This window comes from Echinococcus granulosus, assembly GCF_000524195.1.
Source record: "Echinococcus granulosus chromosome Unknown EG_S00002, whole genome shotgun sequence".
NCBI lineage: Eukaryota > Metazoa > Platyhelminthes > Cestoda > Cyclophyllidea > Taeniidae > Echinococcus > Echinococcus granulosus.
Window position 1 is genome coordinate 791755 of NW_020170382.1, and position 23108 is coordinate 814862.

Below are 23108 nucleotides of genomic sequence, written 5' to 3' on the forward strand. Positions count from 1 at the left end.
GTTGTTGTTGTTGTTGTTGTTGTTGTTGTTGTTGTTGTTGTTGTTGTTGTTGTTGTTGTTGTTGTTGTTGTTGTTGTTGTTGTCTGGTTCCAGGCCTTTGAAGTAGTGAAAATAGTCTTGTAAGGCAGTAAAATGATTCGTACAATTTTACGGTAATGCAGAAAATCTTTCTTGGATATTTTCCTTCTTAAAATAATCACAATTACAATCTCCGATTCTTTTTAAATTAGACGCGAGCTTGACAATTCCACACCCAGCCCTAGACACCTCCAGTTTAATTACACTGGGATTTCCCAACTCTCTATTTTGAATGTATTCATGGGCTTGTCTACTATCAAGGAAAGGCTGCGATTACGCTTGTTAAATATTAAGAGAACACGAAAAATGAAGAGTTTTTGCAATGACGAGCCGCGACGTCGTCTTGAAGGGACAGATTCTTCCGATGGCTAGTCGCAGTCACTTCGGATGAAGTTTTCTTTCACATCTCCTAGTTGTATCGGATAGTACCAATTCCCAATTCTTTAGTCTAGGGCAAAAAGTTTCATTGAAGGCAATCTTGTTCTCAGTCTACAGCACTCATAAAGCATGGTCTTTTGAGGACATTCAATGCAAAGTCCACTTGACCTCGGAATAGTCAGGTCAATTCGCATTACAGGCCTGAAAGTACAAAACATAGGTCGGCGTTCATCTATAGTATGAAGGAGGATCACTTTAGCAAACTTGTGGCCTTTACAGCCTGTCTTCTCCTCTCAATGCATTTGACATCTATTTGCATAGTGACCACCGTGACCTTCCCTTCGGATTTCTCATCCTTCACGTCAGTCACTGCTGAGGATCTTGAATTAACTAATCAGTAGCAATAAGTAGACTTGAAGTAGACTTAAAGCATTCAACTTCAAGCTAATTATCGCCAGAATTAAGCTACCCTTTAAACCGCTTCTACACGTATACCGCACCTTCACCAACTGCTACAGGATTTTGGCGTACTTAAAACGATTTGAATCTCATAATGCAGATAAGTGTGAATCTTGTCCATCAAGATTAACTCGTGTTCTATCGAAAACGTATAAAATGACAAGGATATACTACAGTGCAAAATTATAAAGAGCATCGACGGACTGACGCAAATCCGCCTCTGCTTTATGCTGCATGCCCATGAACAGTTACATGCATTTTCCAGGATCCCCATTAGACAACAAGTCATGGCAGCTAGCTTTAGTGGAAATCTCACGGACTTTTTGATAACCTGGTTTCTACCCCAAATCAGGTCCGAATATTCGTGGGTTCGCAGAGAGACACATCAAAGAGCAGCGGTTGTGACATCGCTGCCTCGCCTTCATTGGCGCCTTTCTACTGCCCCAGGTAAACACGGAGAATTCGTGCGGATCAAATTTACAGTAACAGAGGCTATTAGGCATAAATATTGTAACTTGATAGTACTGCAAAGACACGATTTTGATAGTGCCCAATTTACGACAAAAGTGTGCGCTGTATTGTCAAAAGGAGCTAATTGCCTTCACGCCCTCTTTTCCACTGGTTGCCTTTTAACCATTAAGCTGGCAAATGTCTATCAAATCTGCCGATTTGCATTTCTCTTAACCTTGCCTTGTGATAAGAACAATAAGTATTAAGTATTTATGAAACTTAGTGTTTAGGATTGGAGAAATCGCTATAAGCCCCTATCTGCTTTAGAGAGGAAAGTAGGGATATTGTCCCAAGGGGATAGGGACTGCGAAAAGTGTTCATTAAAAATGAATTTTCGTGTCTGCATTCAGGAGTGGCGTCCTAGAGGACAGACAGCTCTTTGTTGGATAAGTTCACACTGTTTCATGTGCAGGCAAATCACCGGTGATTGGTTGTCGAAAACACATCAACTTCGTACGTCCCAGTGGATTTTCACTTCGCCTTATGCTAGAGATTGGTTTATTGCTTCTGATATCAAAGTGTATAGCAGAGGTGGATGTTTGAGAGAATATCTGAGTGCGATTCAATAATTCACATCAAGTCGTAGATAATCAACACCACCTATGCAGACAATTCTTCAAAAGGGATTATTGGTTTAATGAAATCCAGCAGTAGCCAATTTCTATTTGGTGTACCAGATTTGTAGCATCTACACTAAATTAATTGAAGTTGCAAACTTTCCTGCTGTTGGTAATTAGTCCATTTTGAACGCAAACGTACTCAGTACACTCCAATGTGTTAGGATTTAAATAAGTAGACAGTTGAATGACAACAATTTAAGTCCAAGCGCGACTGGCAAGTTCAAAGGTTACTTCACCGCTTTTTGGGTACCACAAAAATTATAAGCATGTTCATTTTTGGCTAAAAGGAGTGTAGGCTACACTATAAATTGTTTATTGCTAGGCCTTATTAAATCCGGTCCCTTTACAATCACAAATCATTTGCTCTACCATTTCTCCTTGACAGGGTACCACATTGACCCATAAGGCATAACTGTCTCCAAACGCTTGGCTCCTGGTTTCGATAGTTTTTAGGCGTTGCATCAATTACTAAAATTTGCTGGCATTATTTTTGCAGGAAAAAGACATATACTGAGGGATATTAATCATTTGAAAGGGATTAAACAGACTAAGTTGTCATTAAGGGAGTAGTATCTTACTGTGCCACATGCCTGGGATGCTGCCAACCACTGATAACTTTACTGTAAACTGCAAGGTTATTCTCATCAAAGAAAACTGAAAGCAAAGAGATCGCATATGTGACTCATTTATAAATCCTCACATACACTGTTGCCCTATGCCCAGACTGCGTGTGAAATGAGGGTTTGCAGCCAGAGATGTCAAAAGGCTACTTGGAATTAAAATCAACTTAGTAAATTGAATTTATCTTCTTCTTTTTAAATTTCAGTAACTTGAATAACAACATTAATGGTAAATTACATTCCAATTTATTAAATTACTGTACACAGGTGTTTTATGCATGCCTTGCCTTAAAAGAAGATGAAATATAACCAATAGTAACTTCAATAGAAATTTTTTTGTATTTCAATTTGTGGCAAACCAAAAATTCAAAAAAATGAAAAAATGTGATTAGGGAGTGCGTTAGAATATTGGTCGTAACAATATAACTTTGCATTTACAAAAAGTGGGAAGTTTATCCATTTTTACGAAGGGAATTCATACACAGCACTTTACCACACTTCCCTTGATAGAAGCAACGCAGACTATTTCTTACTTGGTCATAAAAGGTGATTAAAAAATGCATATTAGTCCCTGGCATGACAAAAAAATGACTTCAAAAAGATCAGGAAAATATTTGTAGGTTTTAGTTAATGCTGGCGTTTCTTAAAAGTCAAGATATACTTGTGTAGCTGTTTCTTAAATGACCTACCCACGCCGAAAAATCTTTTAACAGTTAACACTGATTCAAAATTAAACAAACTTATGTCATCAATTAGCAAATTTCAAACCCAACTTTTAGGTGAATACAGATATTAAATTCAAACAAGTTTAAATCACCATCTGCAAAAATTTTGCCTCCAAAATTGTAACAAATGCAAATGTAAGGGAGAATATATGCATAAAGCAAAACTTACATTTAACTTTTTTATTTAACTTTTTAGCTCTTCAGAATTCTTTGCAGATAGCGTTGCAAAATTGAGTTATTGATGCATACTTTGGAAATTGTTATTGCCATTAAAATAAAAAAATGTGTATTATAAGGTTTACTATCTATGGTTTAACCATTTAGCCTTGTAGCTTTAACCTCTGTTAAAACATTTTATTTGATAATACATGCTGGAAAATAAGTTTCGCGCACCAATAGAGTTCAAACCAATTTTAACAAGTAAAACTGTGCATTGAATGTGCCAAAAGTGACCGTATTTTATTAAAATTCTTATGGTAAACTTTAAATTTGCTTTAACAAAAAAACGGCATCAAGTTTTACATGCATCTTTTACATCTTGGCTTTATAAGTAACAAGTCTTGAAACAATAAGGGTAAAAGTCCTTTAGAAAAAACAACATAATTATGATCAGAACTTTAAAGTGCAAAAAAGTTTTTAAGGCTACTTAAAGCAAAATTTTTTTGTCAGTTTGGAAGAACTTAGGTACTTAATAAGTTAATCTGGTAGTCGGCGATTTGTTTAGAGCATGAGCTGGAACAACAATCTCGAATGAAACAACACTTACCAAAAAAGATGTTAAAATGCCAAAGCTGAAGATGCGCACAGGATATCCTCATGGTTATTTCAGACCATTTTTGCATAATTGAAACCACGTTATCCCCATTTACTTTTATAAAGCGGACATGATTCTGAGGTCAAAAACACACGTAAGTTGACAAAGTATAACAAATAAAGCGAAACAAATTCCTTCTTTAAGTAGCTCTTATTAGTTATTTAAAGACCAAATCATTGTAAAGCAAATATTATAACACGCTAAATTTTAGCTGTTATCTGTAAATGCAGCAATCTATATTACCCTCCCCATTAAAATAAATGCACTTTGGTATTAACTTCTAACTTTCGCAGAAGATTACTTCAACGTTTTCTACAAGGTTACAACATTAAAGCTTAGTGGATCGCCTTGGCGAATTGTTTGACCCTTATTATAATTGTGCGACACGTAAGCATTCGCGTGCTGTATTTTTGCCAAGATGAGTGACTTTCAGGCCAACGCAGAGCTTGAAACCTTTTTACGGAAGAATTCGTTGCCACCATACGGAAGAAATGAGGTTGCTGTGTAATGTGATGGTCGTTTGTCCCTCAGTATTGGTGGGGCGCCACTTTGGTAATTTTGAATTAGCCTTCTTGTACCACGCTGGGTGGGCCGGCCTTTGGGCCATGCCAGTAGCCCAAACACCTTCTCCGTGCTAAATATATATTTTGCCCAAGTAGTGCGTCTTCCTTCGCCTTCAGGGAAGTCCCAGGACGCTACAGCTGGCATTGCCAGAATGCCATGCCTAAGGGTCCAACTTAAGAAGACATTTGCATCTGCAAAATCAAACACAGATTAAGCAAACCACTGTAGCATTACATCAAATTATAATGATGCATAAAACATCCGTTTAAATGGCGATTTACTTAACTAGAGTACTTTCTAAGAAAATCGTATTTGCAAAGTATTTTGCTATAAACCGAGTTCTACACTACGGAGCTTCTCTCAGTTAATAAGCTGTGGCTTTTGGTTATCGCAAATCTACATTTATTAAGCTTTAAAAGCTTTAAGTTCTGCATGATAAATGCATGGGTGAGTCATTGATTCTGTTTATGTCCTGATTTTAACGCAGAAACGAATGCATTATTTTGGTTAATTTTGGCAAGAAGTGAGTAGTTTTCGCAATTTTTATCCAATAAGATAACATACCATATGGACAGAATATATAAATATTCAGTATACTGTAGGACCTGGCCAGATCCCCTCTTCCTGGCCTTCATATTCTTAGAACACGCATGGTGATTTGCTTTTTTCATGTTTTTTGGGTAAAACAAATGAGGAGAGCAGGTGCAAGTTTAGAGAGGATTGGACGCGGTTTCTTTCTTCGGGTCGCGGGATGTTGACTCCTCCTCAGTCCCGAGGTTCAACTTTTCTCTCCGCCAACTCTCTCAAAGGAGCATTTTTAAGACATATGTAGCGTCCCGATATCTCCCTGAAGACGAATGAAGACACGGTACTCGGGCAGAATATATATTCAGCACGGAGAAGGTGTCTGGGCTATTGGCATGGCCTAAAAGGCCAGCCCACCCAGTGAGGTACAAGGGGGCTACTTCAAAGTACGGAAGTGGCGCCTCACCAGAACCGAGGGATAAACCACTATCGTATTACATAGCCTCCCTCCTCTTTTGAGCGTTGTTCCCGGCGCTCCAGCAGGTCAACCCCCCGGCGTCAGCCATTACAACGAAGTCGGTGCTGTAAAGAAACACTCGCGATCCGACTGTGCCAGTCACCAAATTAGGGCGCAGCTAGAAGATATTTGACCTCAACGTCACTGATCCCTCTTGGCAACTTAACTGGATCTGGAGTTTCGTCCGGCTTGGAAACTTGATTCAGAAATAAAGAATTGTGTTAACCATTGTGCCTGTCCATAGATAGATGTAGAAACATTGGCAGGTCCATGGGGTGTTTCGGGTCTGTTCCTCCTTGCCACGTTGTTCCCACCTTAGAGGGTAGGGGAAGTCTGTAACGAAACTTGAGGTAGTTCATGGCTAGTATCTCCTCAGTTGTTAACAACTTTCTGCAGAACACGGAACTGAGATAGATGTCTACGGTAGACGTCAACTTCAACCCCTCAATTAGGGGTTATCATTATTCTCCCATCCGTAGCATATGCACTTCTTCCACTCCACTAAGGTTTATCACACAGAAGTGAAAAACAAGATACCTCCTTTGGGATCAGGTTCGCCTTCCACTGCTACCAATGCAGCGTCCCGAGACTTCTCTGACGACGAAGGAAGACAGTACTCAGCACAGAGAAGGTGTTTGGACTACCGGCATGGTCCAAAGGCTAGCCCACCCAGCGAGGTACAAGAAGGCTAATTGAAAAGTACAAAAGTGGGACCTCACCAATACCGAGGGATAAACCACCATCGTATTACAACATAAGTATTGTAATTCAGTGAGAGTTGGGTCCGTTAACATGGCTAAGAAGCCAGCTTACCCAATGAAAGCACAATGGTCAAGACACAAAGTATCCCTTTATCAAAAATGAGAGTTAAACAATCAAACAACGTGTTACATAGGCTCACTCCCCTTGGACCTCCTTCCTCGTCAGTTAACAAAAATTAGTGGGTGTTGAAAATAACAAAATCGTGCCAATCAACTAATTTCTATACAACGGAAGAGATACTTGACCGTAGCGTCACTGATTTCTCCTGGCAACTCAACTGGATCTGCGATTTTGGTCCGTATGGGAAATGGATCCGGGGCAGGAAAATTGTGCTGGCCATGACCCTTGTCCACAGTTAGGTGTAAGAAACACTTGTCTAAAAGCAGATTACTGTAAGGGAGGACGGAATTTAACACAGTTCTGTGAGGATAGGATTTTGCTTCTTATCCACTCTGACACGTTGCTGCCACCTTAGCGCTCCCCAGTCATATCTATTCAAGTTCCATTTAAATGGAAAAGAAGTGGCGAGAGTGCGATGTTTTCACACAATAAATATTGCAGGTAAGCAAATCTGTAACGAAACTTTTCCGGATGATTAAAGACTACTATCGCTTCTGTCGTTAATATTTTGGCTGTAGAACAGCAGAATGGAGTAGTTTTTATAGATTGAGGTCATTTTTAGCCCCACAGTCATTAGGCGTCACCGATTTTCTTATCTGTAACATTTACACTTCTTTCACCTGGCTAAAGTTAATCAGGATAATCATTCCTTAAGATCGGGTTTGCTTTCCGCTACTACTGATGCAGCTGCTCGACACCTTTTTTGAAACTGAAGAAAACGCAGTGCTTGGGCAGGAGATGTATGTCTTCAACGCTTAACAAAAGTTGGGGCCTCTGTTGTGGTCCGGAGGCTAACCCACCCAGCAAAGTTGCAATAGTCAAGGCATACAGTGGCCCTTTACAAAAACCAAAAGATAAGCAGCCAACGCATCAAACTGCATTTTGCAGACTAACATTACCTTTACTTTTACATTTCTTGTTGAGTATCAAAGAGCCGGGTGACATATCCATTTTAGGTATTACATTTTCTCACAAAGATTTTTTATTTTCCCTATTGATCGATCACACCCTAATATGCCAGCCCAGTCTTTTGTTTTTTAATAGTACTTTTGTGCACTATCATCTTAGATAAGTTTGTTATTTGTTCAAACGACCTATGATCAACTTTATTAATTTGAACCTTTGATGACCTTCAATCAAACGATAAACAGTCTGGTCGTCTATCTGTGTGCTTAGATGTCCGACAGTCCAGATGATTCGGATGATGAATTTTTCGATTGCACTGAGCCCTTTCGTGAGTTTCTGCCACTCACCTGAAGCCTTTTTAGCTTCTAAATTTTACGCTGTCGCTGTTCCACGTTCCTCCCCTGGTGCCGGTCTTTTCGCCAATATTACACAAGCAAAATCCAGGCTTAGAAGTGTCAAGGGTTCTCGTTTAAAGGCGTTCGATTCGATACAGGATGCGAGTGACTACTCCGCTTGTCCTGTGGCAGAAGGTTCTGAACATCCTTTGCCTATCCCAGAGGGCGAAATTGTAAAGTTTCCCAGCATCAGACAAGCAGATCTTCTGCGCTTAAGGAAATATATTGAAGCAAATGACATTGATTCGATTGAAAAATGTATATCAGATAATCCCATGTATCTCCTTACGGGCTACGATACGCCGACTATATTACAGGTGAGCGGTCATTCCGTGGTGCTTCGTCCCATCTCTTAGTGAAGTACCTTCGTTTACATCTCATTGGCTGCCCGTGTTTCGATTTTAGCTGCGTTTTCCTTATAGTAACATGTAAATTGTTTACTGCTTTAGCTTGTATTTCGTTTCAATGCCATCCATATTGCGGCAAAATTGGGCCATGCGGATGTGATTAAACTTATCATTTCGTATCTTGAGTCGTCTGAGTTTTGGGCTCGTATTTATCCCAACGCCGATGTACATACGGCTGGGGAGCGTCGACTACGCGTTTTGGACCTCTACTTAAACAGCCCTGAAACCGGCGTGAGTTTTTTTTTTACTCTGACTATTAATTCAGCACATTGTGAATTCTGTCAGGTTTTGGGTTACTTGTCCCAACTTTGGGAATGCCTAAATAGCAGCTTTATTAGGTATACTATCCGTAGTGCTCTATGTTCCAAGGCTGTACTTTCACTCCTTTTGGTGATTTGAGCATTTTTTTAAGTAATACTTAAGTAAATGGTGGTGGTTAACTTCTCATCTGAACCAACTACTTTGTCACTACGAGGGCGATTTAAAATTTCGAAGTTCTCTAATTAAGTAAAATCTTGCGGTTTTGTACTTAGAATGCAAATTTTTGCTTATTAATTGCAATAGTCTTCATATTTTGTTTCAATGCAAGGCTACCTTGTTCAGTTTTCCCATGATTGGGTATCTTGCATAATTTGTTATTTAAATGAATTTAAATATACCTAAATTAGTGGCATAGTTGGAACTTTGTCCCTCTTTAATTTACCTCAGTATTCTCCCACGCATACACAAGCGTTCCCACCGTGACAGTCATTACCGTTGCTGTTTAAGTCTACTGAGCAGGATGGAAGGTGAATCGCTACCTCACCTTATAGATAAGACATCTATTTCAGTGCTTATGGTTCCCCCTCTCTTTGAAGGTCAGTCCATAATCATTTTAGCTCATTCAATTTACATTAACTTCTGGCAAGTTTTTAGTTAACTGTCACAATAAAGTGCCACTTCAAATCGTTTTTTTGGCCTTCATATTTTCATTCATTAGGTGACCTACTACTCCACAGCGTAGCTTATTTGTCGTCCCATCAGCCTCAATGAAATGCTTCCTTCCGAAAGTCTTACCATTTCTTCATTTTTCGATCAGTAGGCAATTTGTTAAGCCTGGTACGGCACCATGGAGTCTCTCTAATCCCCGCCCCCTTTATTCCTTTCACTGCAAAATAGCCCAATTAGTGATTCCGTGGGATAACGCGTCATCTGATTTCGGTGTCTTTCGGCTCAATTTTTTGGTGCTATCAAAGTAACATTGCTTTTCAATTTCAAAGAACTGTTGAGCCATGAGAAAATTATACATGTGTAGTAGTAGGGCAGAAGTAGAAGGTAGAGTTAGTAATTAGGTTATATTTTCGCCACTATATGCCTAATTATAGAGTCTCTCCACACCGCTACATCTGGCCAGCAAGTTCGGCCACGTTGAATGTGTGCGTGTGTTGGCCAGTCATCCAGCCACCTTGCTAGATCTGCGCGACGCCTCCGGTGCCACGGCTCTCGATACCGCCTGCACCCGTCTCCTCGTTAACGAAAGCCTGTCGCTAGAACAGAAGTCTCTCCGTCGCCAGATCATTGCTCGGGCTCTCGATGAGCGGTACGTCCTCCCTTTTCCTTCTTCATTGGCACTGAGGCATTCTGGGCTGAAGAGATGGATATGTTTTCTGGGTTATTTTATTTTTGTTTGGCTTAGATCAGAACACTGCCCTCAAGGAATTATTGTGTCAGCATTCACATTTTTGAGCGATAGATCTATTTCTATATGAATAGTACGTCTCCACATCCATGCTTGTTATGATGGTATCCGCTGGTTTGAGATGTGATTCTAGCTTCCTGACTTTTTCATTGTTATTGGGGTTTCAACAAATTTTATGGCTTCTTTTTCGTGAAATTCACTAATTATTTTCATAATGAAGGGGTAAGCTTGGTTTCAGAGATGTTTTGCATAGTTATTTGGGTTTGATACTCTCCCCGTCTTCCATGATCACCACAAGGTAATTCTCATAAAGATGTATGGTTCTGGTTTGACTCTAAAATCACTTCCAGGTGGAAGCCTTGGAATAGTATTGAAGTTGTTCGATGAATGTAACCTGTGTTGACCGATTCTTTCGACTGTAAGGCGGATAGTTGTGGTCTCCTAGCTTTGGGTGACTTGAATAGGCAAAATTGTCCCTGAGTAGACATTTTTCTTGTAGCTCCCATGGCGAGTTTTAAATGTGGTGAGGCTAGGTTTCTGGTTTAGTTGCTAGATAAGCTATGTGTATCCTTCTCTTTTCTCTCTGTAGCTTTTGGATTCTGCTAGCTGGATAGGTAAGCTTACTATTAACAAATACATTTTGGTATACTTAATGTTCTTCTTGGCCTCTGCTTGATTTTTATCATTATTGTCATCTTTAGGATGGTAAATTTGAGGGAATCAGATGGACTGTCCGCGTTTACTTTTTGCTTCATTTGTATTGTCCATTTAAGACGCTCACATGTGCAAATCTACTTAATTCTAATTTCAGATGGTATGCAGCTTAATTTTGTGAGTTTTTGAGCATATTGTCCTTTCTGAACAATAATTTTGACGAAGGATGTGTCTCACCTGTCCATATCTCCACTTTTATAGTTTTGAAAGATTAGCTCCAACTGGTGGCATGTAGTTGATGTTTCCGTTAAAGTCACTGGTGGTTTGGAGGTGTCTCATGGTTCTGGTCTTTTTTGTAATATTTGGACATGTTTGCCAATGTGAATGTGAATGGGTGTTTCGTATTTCCTCCCTGGGGGTTGTGGTTGGTGGTTTCTTTATCTTGCTTTGATATCAAAACCTTCATGCTTAACGACATGACCTCGCTTCGGGTAAAGCGTCCCGATCAATTGTGTGTAACATGAGGTCAGTATTAAAACTTATCCGAACAAATCGCTTGGTTTTGTACTAGTAAGTACTTTACCTTTCATACGTACTTTTCAGAGAGAGAGAGAGAGAGATTGGCTCTCTTCTGCATGCGATTTGCCACCCAAATGCCTTTTTCGGGTTACAAAACGGATTAGTGGCGGAAAATAGTCTGCTGTGGTTCTGTTTTCAAAAGAACTTGTCGAAATTCAATGCTATAGGTGCTATTTTGCGCATTGTTTGAAAGGCCTAGTTTGTTACATTCGAGGTAATCCTGAAAAAGCAATAAAGTACACGTGTGCCTCGGAGTACAACGCTACAAGTTATTCAAAATCCTTCAAAAATGAGCGGTGACAGTTTGAACTCACTGTGTGGTACTCTCTGCATGAAGAAGGTTATTGCTCTCGAGTGCGCATGAGGTTATTTCTCGCAACTCTTACATTCTCACGAAACTGTACATAGTTACAACTTCGGCGGGAAGTGCATTTCACTTTTACGACTTGATGACATCGTTTCGCCTTGCTCCTGCCATTCTCTTTTCTCTAGCTGTCTATTTGAGCTCACCTCCTCAGGCATAGCCCCTTAAGCCTCAGTGTGTCACAGTTTTGGAAAGTGTAGTTGTAGAAGCCCGGTATGAAAAGTATTGCGGGTTTTGAGGTCTTCCATGCGAATAAACTAACAGCTCCTATTTTTTTTCAAGCAATTGTCTTTTTAGAATGCATATTAAGCCAAGCTTTTTATAAAAGCGATATCACCGGAGCAAAACCCGCATAAGGGGACGTGTTTGTGATGGCTATGCCTCCCAAAAGTATGCGGGCTCACGCTTAGGTATGCCCGCCCCTCTTGTTCTCTCTACCAGAATCTAGTGGTTTCCGTTTTCGTGGAGCGTGACTGCGTCATTTCTGGCTATCTCACTCACGGTGACTAGATAGGTCCTGCCCTAAAGACTTGATCTCCCTGCTGTCATTACCAATGATTGGTCCTTGTCACTGTTGATACCTTGGATAAACCATTTCGCTGTAGTGCACTTTATTGGATAGCTCCTTCATCTGTCAACTCGACTCGACATCAGCGTTGGATGGGGCCCTATTCAGCATGTTCAGCCTCCACGTATATATTGATGGCTTTAAAATTGTCAAGTGTGACATGAAATTAACCTCCTCTTCAAGTTCTTGTTTGGATGTAATGTCATGGTCTTTAACAAGCGTTGTCGTCAAGGCGTTATGTCTTTCAATCGATGAACTCTTCCGAAACAACCAGTCTCCATTTAAAAGATGATTTTTTTGCCCATTCGGCCTGACACCAGTTTTTACCTTACTTGACACATTCTTTACCACCGTCGTGTGAGAAAAAATCAGCTGATACGGACTGGTTTCCCTTTTGCTCTAGCGTGGTGTCAGTTGTCGTTAATTTTGCTGGTCAAAAGCCAAAAAGGAAAAGTAACAATCCGAAGATCAAGAGCAATCTTAAGCCAGTTACCATAACTTGGTGAAGAGCATGTGCCCCACATTTTTGCCCTGGGGTTCAGTCAAGAAAACTGGGCCGTCACGCATGTGACCCTCGTAACGAACGTATCTAAGGCAAACTACCCTTTCGTGATCGGGATGCAGAGATGCAGCACCTTTTAAAACTCTATCGGTAGCACTTTTTATGAACCAGAGCTGTGATTAGTCATCGTTCTGTAATGCTGGAGAAATTAATGCAAGGCGCGTAAGGGGTGCGTCTGCCCTCAGCACGAGGTCACGCAGGGGCTATTTAGTAGGCTCTAAACTAGGCTACTCATTTGTAGACTGATGTCTTAAACACCAATCAACGCACTACAGGTCATACACTTATCCCTGTGACTGCTCCACCGCTTCTATTGCGTGTTATTAAGGCAAAGAAGGCCGCGATACTGTGACAGCTTCTGGGAAGCTACACCTATATTTATTTGTTCTCCTTCCGTCCATTGCCCTGTATGGAAGGCGAATTTTTTGTTCGCATCCTTTTTTATCAGTGTAGTGCATACTGCGGGAAGATTGAAAAAAATATTGTCCTGGTAGCACCTACCTTTAGTAGGCAGTTCATACACAATCTTGTTCGCTTGATTTGGGTGCCAGAATGCAACGTGTAGGTGGGGTGATAGTTACGTGTTTGCGTTCCACGACGCAAGGCCTTGAAACGCATGCCCTGCTGATTTATCAGGCAGTCTTAATGAAATTTGCATTGCCTATATTACCTTGAAATGCGCCTTCATTTATTTGTTTTCTACACAACCTTGCTGTAGAGCCACAGGATTAAGATGGATTCACTGGTAAAATTAACCGGCTGGTCATTCACTTCGCTGCCCTAAAACACTGGCCACGGATAAATTGAATAACTGCCAATGAAATGGAATATAACATGTTTTCTTTCCCCACCTCCAGCTCAGATTTAACTTCCTAAAGAGACGACTGTTGGTGGTGTTTTTGTTTTAAGCGAATAATTTGGGCCAGAGTTTTTTTTGTCCATGCTGAACTGATTCTTCTGTCAAGTGGCACCGAGCAGTGGTGAGCAAAAACTGACCACTCGATGTAGGCAGGAGTGGCGGTGCTTGTTCTACTAGGCTGTGTTGGTCACATTCTTCCATTTTTGTTGTCTTTTCCTTTTAAAAATCTTCTTTGTTTTGCAAATTAATTACACTGATGGGGTTTTTTTTCATTTTTACTGCAACCGGTAAACCGGTGGTTCCAATGTCATCCACTTCAGTTTAAACATAAAACAGTGTTAACACCATCCTCTCGTAGATTTGGTGCACAAAGTGCATAAAGATAATCATGCTCCATTGTGGACATTTGTACTTTTGGTTCTTATTTCACTCGGAATTCGCTTAGGTTTCGTGTCTTGCTTCCTTTCGACAGCAGTCACGTGCAAATCGTTTGCATCACCTCAGTTCAAGGTTGTACCCGAGGTCTTGGTTATGTATGTACCTTTGATTTCCATACCGATTGTGTTATAAACACCGGTTACATTATTTATTTAGGAACTTCCTAATTGAATGCGGTTATTTTTTTGCCAAAAATTGTTACTCTTTGAATGTCCTTCATCCCGTATCACGTAGTTTCTGTCCTTTAATGGCTGGACGCACTCATTTTAACAGTTGATACGAGCTAGCTGGATATAACAGTCGGCTAAAAGCTTGACTCGACATTACAATTATGTGGCTTGTGTTCTTCGTGAGGCGATGGTACCTAAGTGGGTCAAATCTTTTGTTTCAATCAGATAGGTTGAGTTAAAAACAATAAAGTAGTTTGGAGATAATGGTGTTTTTAGTTCAGAACAGTGTTTTATTTGATAATTCCGGCACTGCAAGTATTGTTGTCATATGAGACAATGTCTGACCTTTGGTGGTCCACCTTCCTCTGGGATTCTGGCAGTGAACTCGTTAACTTTTGAATAATCCCCACCGTCAGTTAGATATTGAACTTTTTCAAGGTTTGACGGTCGGAATTTAATTGAAAATATCCTTTTAAAGATTTATTGGCATCCTTTAGTTCTATTTGCATTTGCTGGCCGAGAGGCTTGAAGCACTGATGCCATGCACAGTTATAACACAAAAGACGACTTAAATTCCCCTCCAAATGCCTCTTTTTCCCCATATAGCTACGTGGTGTTGGTGGATCGCAGCGAACTGGTTGGCGGGGCGGAGGAGATTAAGCCGACAATCCTGCCACTCGGTCTGATGGGGCGCCAGCTGCACCACCTCCTTTCCGCCACCGGGCAGTTGAGCTGCCCTGGGGTGTCGGAGTTCTGCACTCACCTCACCGCCCATCGCCTCGCTGCTGCCGCCGCCGCCACTCCAAGCACCCCGCCCGCATCACCGACGCCAATGTCGCCCCCTCTCCCGTTCTCGCCCCGCAGCATGGTCAGCCCACCGCGTCAGTCGCCGGTTGCGGCCGTGCATTCGCCCTCTGTCGCTGGTATCGATGGCACTGCACGTGGCAGTTCGGCCGATCTTCGGGCTTTCGGTGTGACAGGTCATCTCGTCCGAGTCCGCGCAATTCTTGGGCCTCTTGATACTGAGGAGGTAATCCTCCATCTTTCATGGAGCTACTGTTTTGTTTTGTCTGATCAAGCAGAGTTGGAATCAGTTCCACAAGGCAGCATCCGTGACAATTTGTTATTATTTGTAAAGGATCTCAGCTTTGCTCGACGTTTTTCCGTCAATGCTTGATGCGTAAGACAGTTTCTTGTCAAGTCCGATGAAGCGTTTCTCATCAAAATGAGTTTTTCGTCATTTTTACCTATCTCTGTCTTTGGAATGGTCTCCACTCACTTTTATGGGATGTTTTTTTCCTCATTGCTCGAAAAAGCGGGAAAGTCACACTTGCAACGGTGTTGTTTTGAAATCTTAACCAAAAATCCTCCTACTAAATCAGTTTTCTTTCGAATTCGAGTTTATGCATGAGATAAGACGTACTTTAGATCTGTTATCTTAAAAGCGGCAGTCTTTTTCTCGTGAAAATAGTGTCAACTTTCTGTGAATACTCGTCAGAGTCTTGTGCTAAAGTGTGATTGTCCGTCATTTGATACTTTAGTAGATTACTGCCTTCAAATGACAAATCAGCTGTTAGTCCCAGTCACTATTCAATTTTAATTGCAAATTAACCTAACAAAATCAGAATAGTTAAAGACTTTAGGACCATGTTCGACCCGCACATTTTGTTTCACCAAAAGGTGCTTTTTTACTTTTGTTTTCAGGCTCAGCGCGCCGTGGCCAGTTGGAGACGACCACAAAATCCGTTTTGGACGAACCTCCGTCTTATGGACGCAGAAAAGGGCTACGAGCGATATGGCCGGTACCTCATTTTCCTCAGTTCACCTGGAAATTTTCCAGTCCTATTTGGAACTTTTCACCTTTCGCTCGTCGTTTCTTCGGAAGATCATGCTTAGAAAATCCTATCTTAAGTTTCAACAGGTTGTTGCCCCAACGAAATCTCCGACCACGTTCAAGTGTTGTAGGCGCTTCTTGCTTGAATTTTCAAACTACTGTGCTAATCTCAGACAAATTGATGTGATTTGCAAAAGATTAAATTGTCTTAAAAGTTCTATTTAACATTGATAAATCTTTGAAAAAGTGATATGTTGCGGTTTTGCGTGGTAATTTGTCCTACTTCAAATATTAGAATTTTCGAATCGGTGTCTAGACAGCCGTGTGATTATCCTTTCAAGTGATTTATAGATTTCACTAACTGTACCAGTAGTACGATATCATCGCCTCTGCCAGGTTCCCACGAAAGACTGCGCCTGAGAAACCTGATTTCTCAAACGTTAACAGGCCTTTGCTGCTGCGAAATTATTTTCATTTGCACCTTCCAGATGTGTTTAGCACTTGAGCAGAGGCTCCATGGTTGAATATGATCTTTTGCTCGAAGGCTCTTCAATTCCGACCAATAGGGACTTTACTTCTCCAAGAGAACTCGCTTAAGTGACCCTCTCTCTCCATTGTTACCAATTTGCTACCACACGAGATTCCCGACCACTTTCTTTGGATCTAGATGGTGCTTTCAGCATATCCCCTAATTCATCCTTAGGCGGCTGGCAACGGAGTTAGACACCAAGTGGACCGAGCACTGGGCCTTCCTGGACGATTTTGCTGACCTGCGATCAGACTACGGTCTCGGCCTCCTCAACGACTATCTGGCGCAATTCTACGTCTCCACCAAAAATACTCAACAATCTCCTGCTGTCACACATGGCTCTTTCCCCTGTCACATCCTCAACTTCAATGAAAGTATGGAGGAGTCTAGCCCCAAGAGGACCCCTAATAAGCGCGTTAAATGTGAGAAGAATGGCACTTCAGTGGTATGGTCAAATGCCAGGGAGGGGCTTTGCCCCTGGACTGCCTATAGGGAGGACAATAACCCAGAACAGGTTCTCTCGGATGGCCTCGAGGGGTCCTCCTCTTCATCAACGTCATCCGGAAATTCGTATTCTATGGAATGTGATGTGTAGGTTTTCTCAAGCATAGATTGCTTGACTGCTGACAAATTATGTGGGGCTGTAATCTTTAACACCTGTTGTAGCGACGTGTCAGTCAGGTGTTGAGGTCTCAGAATCGTTGGAGGCGTTTTGACATTTTGTCATAGAATGAATGCGATGCGACGACGAAAAGTCTGACGAGGGTGGCCGGTGAACGCAAATGCTAGCTTGAGAAAATAGGCTCCAATAGACATTTTACTATTGAGGTAAGTTAGGTGGGGGGGTCTGAGTTACTAAAATGGCGGATGAACATTGCGGCCACAGGATCAACCATTATGGTTTTGTGGGATCGATCAGTCGGTTATTTAACGCAGATAGCCAACGGAAATGATTAGGGGACTGGGATCGGTAAGCCAGTCCCGCGCAAATAATGCTCTTCAAACTGTCGTAGTTCCGACTATTCCTGAGGGTATTACGAGGCATATGAGTTTAAAAGCAACCTTGGGGAAGTTAGAAATCTGGCAGTGCAAATGGAACAGGTAGAGTGAATCGTGTTACTAAAGTGTTGCTCGGCTGCACTACACGCCGATATAGGTCTCAGGAATCCCACCACTTTTACCAGGATTCAGGCATGGTATTCATTGCACAGGAATTTTTTTTCATGGTTTTCACGTTTTCTGCAGGCACGAGCGAGTAGCAACATACTGTCGACAGTCTACCCACACACTGTCCGCCTGTCTCGAATGCTTCTTACTCAAGGCATCGGATTTTCCGTATTCAGCAGCTCAGCGGTACTAAGATGCTTTAAGTGGTACTATTTTGGTGAGAGCACCGACTTACTTGCGATAGCCTTCGGATGGGGTTACATAAAGTCCAAGGTTTATACCCCCGTGCCGTAACTGGCAGATCCTAAACCCCACCAGTTTGCAACTCACTCATCTCACCACATGAAACGGAAGTTCATTTCACTGTCTCATCACCTTTCAGCTGCAAGAAGCTAAGCTATTGCTAGTGCTCAACCCTTGCCAGAATCGGACATCCCATATTCAATGATCTTATGATGCCTGCAGCTTATGTAATTACCAATCTCGGTTACCTTTCAGCGACCCAAAGTTCCCGTCGCCGAAGCAAATGTCGCCAGTAATCGGAATGCTAAACAACTTTATAGTCTCCTCCCCTCTGCGTTTCATCTTGCCCCCATTCTGTGCCGGTGGCAGCAGCCCAACCATGTCACGGCCAGAGAAGCGCATCTCCATGTTTTCCCACAGTGAAGACGTCACTAGCACTCCGCTACGACACGCCCCTTTGACACCGTCGCGAAAAACAACTTCGGCGAAGCAAAAATCGGCACGCAGACACGTCATTTACGGTATGTGGCCAAGTCTGCTAGAAGCGCGGACGTCGGACAGAGGGAGCCGCACGACGCATCTACATGCCTCTATCACACCTGCGGAAGTTAGTGTCCGCAATGCACTCAACTGTGATGTTACACCTGATGAAAATTCCAATCAAAATTGGACGAGGGGAATTGGAGTGAATCTTGAAAACTACCCCTTTGTGAAGCAATGGAAACGAGAATTAGACTTATCGATACAGCATTCTTAGATTATACCCGAGTCTATTAGAGTAACAGAGAGAGATGGAAGCATGTTTGTATGTACATAGGTTACTTATGTGTATTTTATTGTAACATTCTTGAAAAAGCAAAACTGAAATGAATTACCAGTCCTTCGTAATTTTGTATGAATATCTTCATATTCATGTTCCAGGCTAGGTTAAAAAGGAACCTAAGAATCCTCTGGAGACAACTCATCTGGGGGAGGTTTAGGCGGCGGCGTAGAAATTGCGGCAAACAATTCGCTGCCTGGCTTCGATTGGTCTCAGCATGCGGTTAATGCAAGGCTTAGGCGGACGCTCCTTTCGTGTATATGCGGGTTGGATGGCCTTGGACTATTTATTTTCTATTTTCGGCAATATTTCCAAATTATAGAGGTAAACGTCGACTACGTTTTTTCACAGAATGATGGTGTCTTAAACTCTATGGTTGGGCCTTACTAACTTGGTGTCAAGTCCCCAAATTTTTAGAATGCTGAATGTATTGATTCCGTTAGTGGGCTAGACATTAAATTACCAGAAATTCGCCCGCAGTAAAACAGTCGGCTTCAAAAATAATTTGATCTTTGTGGGAGGCAGTTAAAGAAGAACAGATACATTTAAACAAGATTATGAACCTATGATGTGTGGATGCAGAACTTTATTGAACTTTAAGTAAGTTGCATTTTGTTGCATAACCAATAGCCTTGTTGATTAATTAATGGATTGCAAGCAAAGAAAGCCTCCTTATCAGTGGAGGAGTAAATGTAGGTCACAACGCAGATATTGTGTGGCAGCTTTGCCACCCACCTCTTCCTCCTTGGTCTCCATTCTCTCGGAACAAGTAGACTGACTGGATAGAAGCATTCCTAATTGGTTAAATTTTGGACAATGCAGAATAATCGAAAAAACGCGCGTTTGGGCAATATTTCCTCCTCCGTGTCGATGACGTCTGTTCTGTAGCTGAAATCGTGTTCAATGAGGGCTCTTTGCCTAGGTGTCTTATTCAGACAAGCATATATAACAGTTATTTTACCAAAGACAAAGCGCACTAGTTCCTGACTCGGCCGTTGTGTTCCTTCTGTCACAGCTGCACAGCTTCATATGGAAGCACTTATTGAAACTTGGTATGCTTTGAGAGATATTTTTGAAGTAAAAGTGCTGGCTTACACTTCTTAAATCCCCATTCTTTAGTAGGGCTAAATATTTCAGTTCTATTTTAGGTGTATCTTGTGAGGACTTGTACATTATAGGCCGAGTTGAAGCTCAACGTTACACAAGCTGCTGAAATTTATCAAGGGGAATTTCGTTAAAGAAACCTTGTAATTCTGTTCAAGACTTCAAAGCCATCGCCTTTTGTGTGTTGCAAAAGTGCTTATCGCTTTCAAAATTTCTGCTGGGTTGGCTTATTTTTTTGTGGTGCAGTGCAATTCTACTTGTTTCTGTTAAACCAAAAATTTTGCTTTTTGCACTGCATCATGCCAAGTAGCTGCTGCATCTGGCTCCCGATCTAATTAGACCAAGATCATTTCAATGTCTTGTTTAAGTGGTGGAAACTATTCAGCTAATCAAAGACGGCCTTAACAGAGACCTTCATTTTGGCGGTGCTGTGAACTGACAGTCTGCTGTTTTCTAGCGTCTATTCATGAGTGTCTTCATCTCCTCTCCGTTGACTATCCCAACGATCTCTCACTCAATGAAGGGCCTTCAAGATATTTTGAGCGAGCATGGCTATCGTGTTGGTTCCCTGTTTGTACCCGATAAACCATGCGATGAAAGTGGGGAAAAGGTTGAGTTGCAACTCAGCCATTTGGAACAGCCTGTGAATATCTGCATCAGCCCCGAGTCCTCTACCGTCTTCCGAAAACCGACTAAAGTCTCATTTGAATATGGGAAAGTCATCGAATTTCTCAAGCACTTGTCGACAAATTCGTCAACCGATTTTGATGTTCTGGCGCAAGCACTGGTTGCCAGTTTAGAGGTGCAAGTCGGTGATCTTATGACTTATGACAAACAAACGTACGTCTCTCTTGTTTCTGGGGCCCTTGACACCATCGAAAGAGCAAGACTGTCAAATACTGGCTCCTGCGACTCTAAACTGGTTTCCATCTACATCTCCCCGTTTGACAATGACTTTCTCCTCGCAGTGACACGCATTCTGAAGACTTTTACACAGGGAAGGGGAGTCGTTGTCTACTGCGCCTCATTGCGATTGATGCTGCCTTTGTTTGTGTTTACAAAACGTGCTATTGCCGCTGGTGCTCCGCCACATATTATCGCTTTTTTGCCTCTCAACAAAGTCGACAAAAAGGACTACTATGTATCTTCAATTCAAATGATCATGAAACCCGCCGATTTAGATAGCGCTGCTAGGGCGATTGTGAAGAGTTCTTTCTATCAAGCCGGAACATCATCCTGGCGTCCTTCTGTGGTGCTTGTTGAACAATCTTGTGAAACTGACTTCCATAAGAAGGTGAAGAGTCTTGTTTCTAGTGCAACTCAGGCAACCGATACTCTTAACGAAAATTCACATCTGCTTAACTTTTGTGTCATCCCTTCTTACTTAAAAAATGATCTGGACGAGTTTCTCAACCTGGCCTCGAACGATGGTGGAGAAATCCTTCGTCCCTCAGATACCAGTGGCCCTATCTTCATTTTCGCTCTTACTCCAGCCGCAGCGGTGTTGGACAAAGCCAAACGTTTCCCACTTGGACCTTTTACTTTCGTTATGCCCTTCCGTACGGTGAAGGAAGGTCTTAAACTGGCCAAATACTTCAGCGACCGCGAAGTTCGTGTTCTGGGAGCTGGCGAGTACGCCAGTTGTACTCCCAAATCGGCTACAATTTGGACGGAGAACTCCAGTCTCTCTCTCCAAGTACTCGCTAAGTTGTCTGGCTACACGACGCTCGGTGTAAATTCTGATATACACCGTCTGTCTGCCTCTTTCTACTTATCTGAGTGCTCCGCTAGCATTCCGAGTGTCCATCTCCCCGGTCTACCCGTTCCTGTGAACGAAATCTTCCGCAATGTCAACTCAAATGCTGCCGCTGAACTGTCAAAGACAATCGCTTCTACGGAGAAATTGTTCCAGGTCTGGAAGAAAATCCCATTTAACAGACGGTTGGCACTTTTTACTCCCTGTGAGGACCTAGCTTCCATCGCCCCTAAGCTGGAACAACTTAACTGCGACACTGTAGCTCAGCTCGCTCCAGACTGTACACATCTTACCTTGGATGATCGACTAAACTGCGCTTTCACAAATAGACGTCTCTGCCTTCTTACTAAGTGGCAGGATCCCTGTGGAACAGTGAGCATTGTCCTCAAGTCTGGGGAATTATTGCCTAATCTCAAGGAGCTGATCCTCACCTCGATTGTTCTGGGAAATGTGGTGCTTCTAGTGGTGCCGAAGTCGACTACTGCCAGCGGAGAGGTGCACACCTTCTGTGGGACTATAAACCAGCTTGTGACACAATGTTGTCCTTCTCTTGGCTCGTTGGGCCCCATTGTTCAGGTAAAACAGGTTGAAGTATGTCCTAAGGGTATCTCTTCGGCCCTTTCCAGTCTCGCGGTGCCTGGAGTCTTCTGCATCTCTGCGCCCGAAGAGGAGTGCCTTACGGCGCAGGTGAATGTAGAGAACCTCTGCCATTTCACCTCAGTTTTTTGGTCCCTGGGTGGAGACCTTTTTGCTAACTAGTCTAGCCTTTTTAAAAGCCGAGTAGTCACCCTGTCCCACTTATTATTGCTACTATTATCTGGCTTGTCGTTCTGTTATCACTCGTGCCCTTAGTAAATCGTTTTATCACATCCCAGACTTTTGATGTTCAGCAATAGGTATTTGGTGAAGATATCATAGGTTACTAGCAATGATGGGCGCTTACTTTGACGCATCCGGTTTTTTCTCTGCTCTTTTTGCTACTGTTGCTTAAGTTAGTGTGACCCCCAAAACTAGGCGGAACTCGCATCACCGCTATGACCTTGATTTCTATTGCTGAACGGGACTGTTGCTGTTGCTATCGCTGTACGATCTAGCTGAAGGATTTCCGTTCATCCTTGTGTGATCAACGCGTTACCAGAATCATGACAAGTAACGTAAATGCGGTTTCTCATTTCAATCGTTTTAATGTCCAATTCCGTGTTCTGCCCTCTTATTTCTTTTATGCCATTGAGTATGGACTACTTACTTGAGCCATGAAATCGTACAAGTGTCTGCACGAAATCGAAAAAAATGGAGGTGACGTCCCTAGTATTCGTCTTTTGTGACTTGGCCACACACTTCAAGTTGATTCAAGGCTTTTAAAACTGGTCAAGAAACGAGCAC

The 23108-nt window shown here is 42.1% G+C and overlaps 2 protein-coding genes across 2 annotated transcripts; both read left to right on the plus strand. All coding sequences in view use genetic code 11, as the record gives it.

The window, feature by feature from the left end:
• Positions 1-7868: 7868 nt before the first annotated feature.
• Positions 7869-18802, plus strand: EGR_00473 (Ankyrin repeat and LEM domain-containing protein; the record flags this gene model as incomplete). The annotated part of the gene is made up of 8 exons (XM_024489722.1): positions 7869-7926; positions 7961-8310; positions 8443-8631; positions 9765-9979; positions 14879-15302; positions 15977-16074; positions 16810-17226; positions 18301-18802. 8 exons carry the CDS (start codon positions 7869-7871, stop codon positions 18800-18802), a joined length of 2253 nt encoding a protein of 750 aa, XP_024355719.1.
• Positions 18803-20435: 1633 nt separating this feature from the next.
• On the plus strand, positions 20436-22484 carry EGR_00474 (hypothetical protein; the record flags this gene model as incomplete). The annotated part of the gene is made up of 1 exon (XM_024489723.1): positions 20436-22484. One exon carries the CDS (start codon positions 20436-20438, stop codon positions 22482-22484), a length of 2049 nt encoding a protein of 682 aa, XP_024355720.1.
• Positions 22485-23108: the final 624 nt, after the last annotated feature.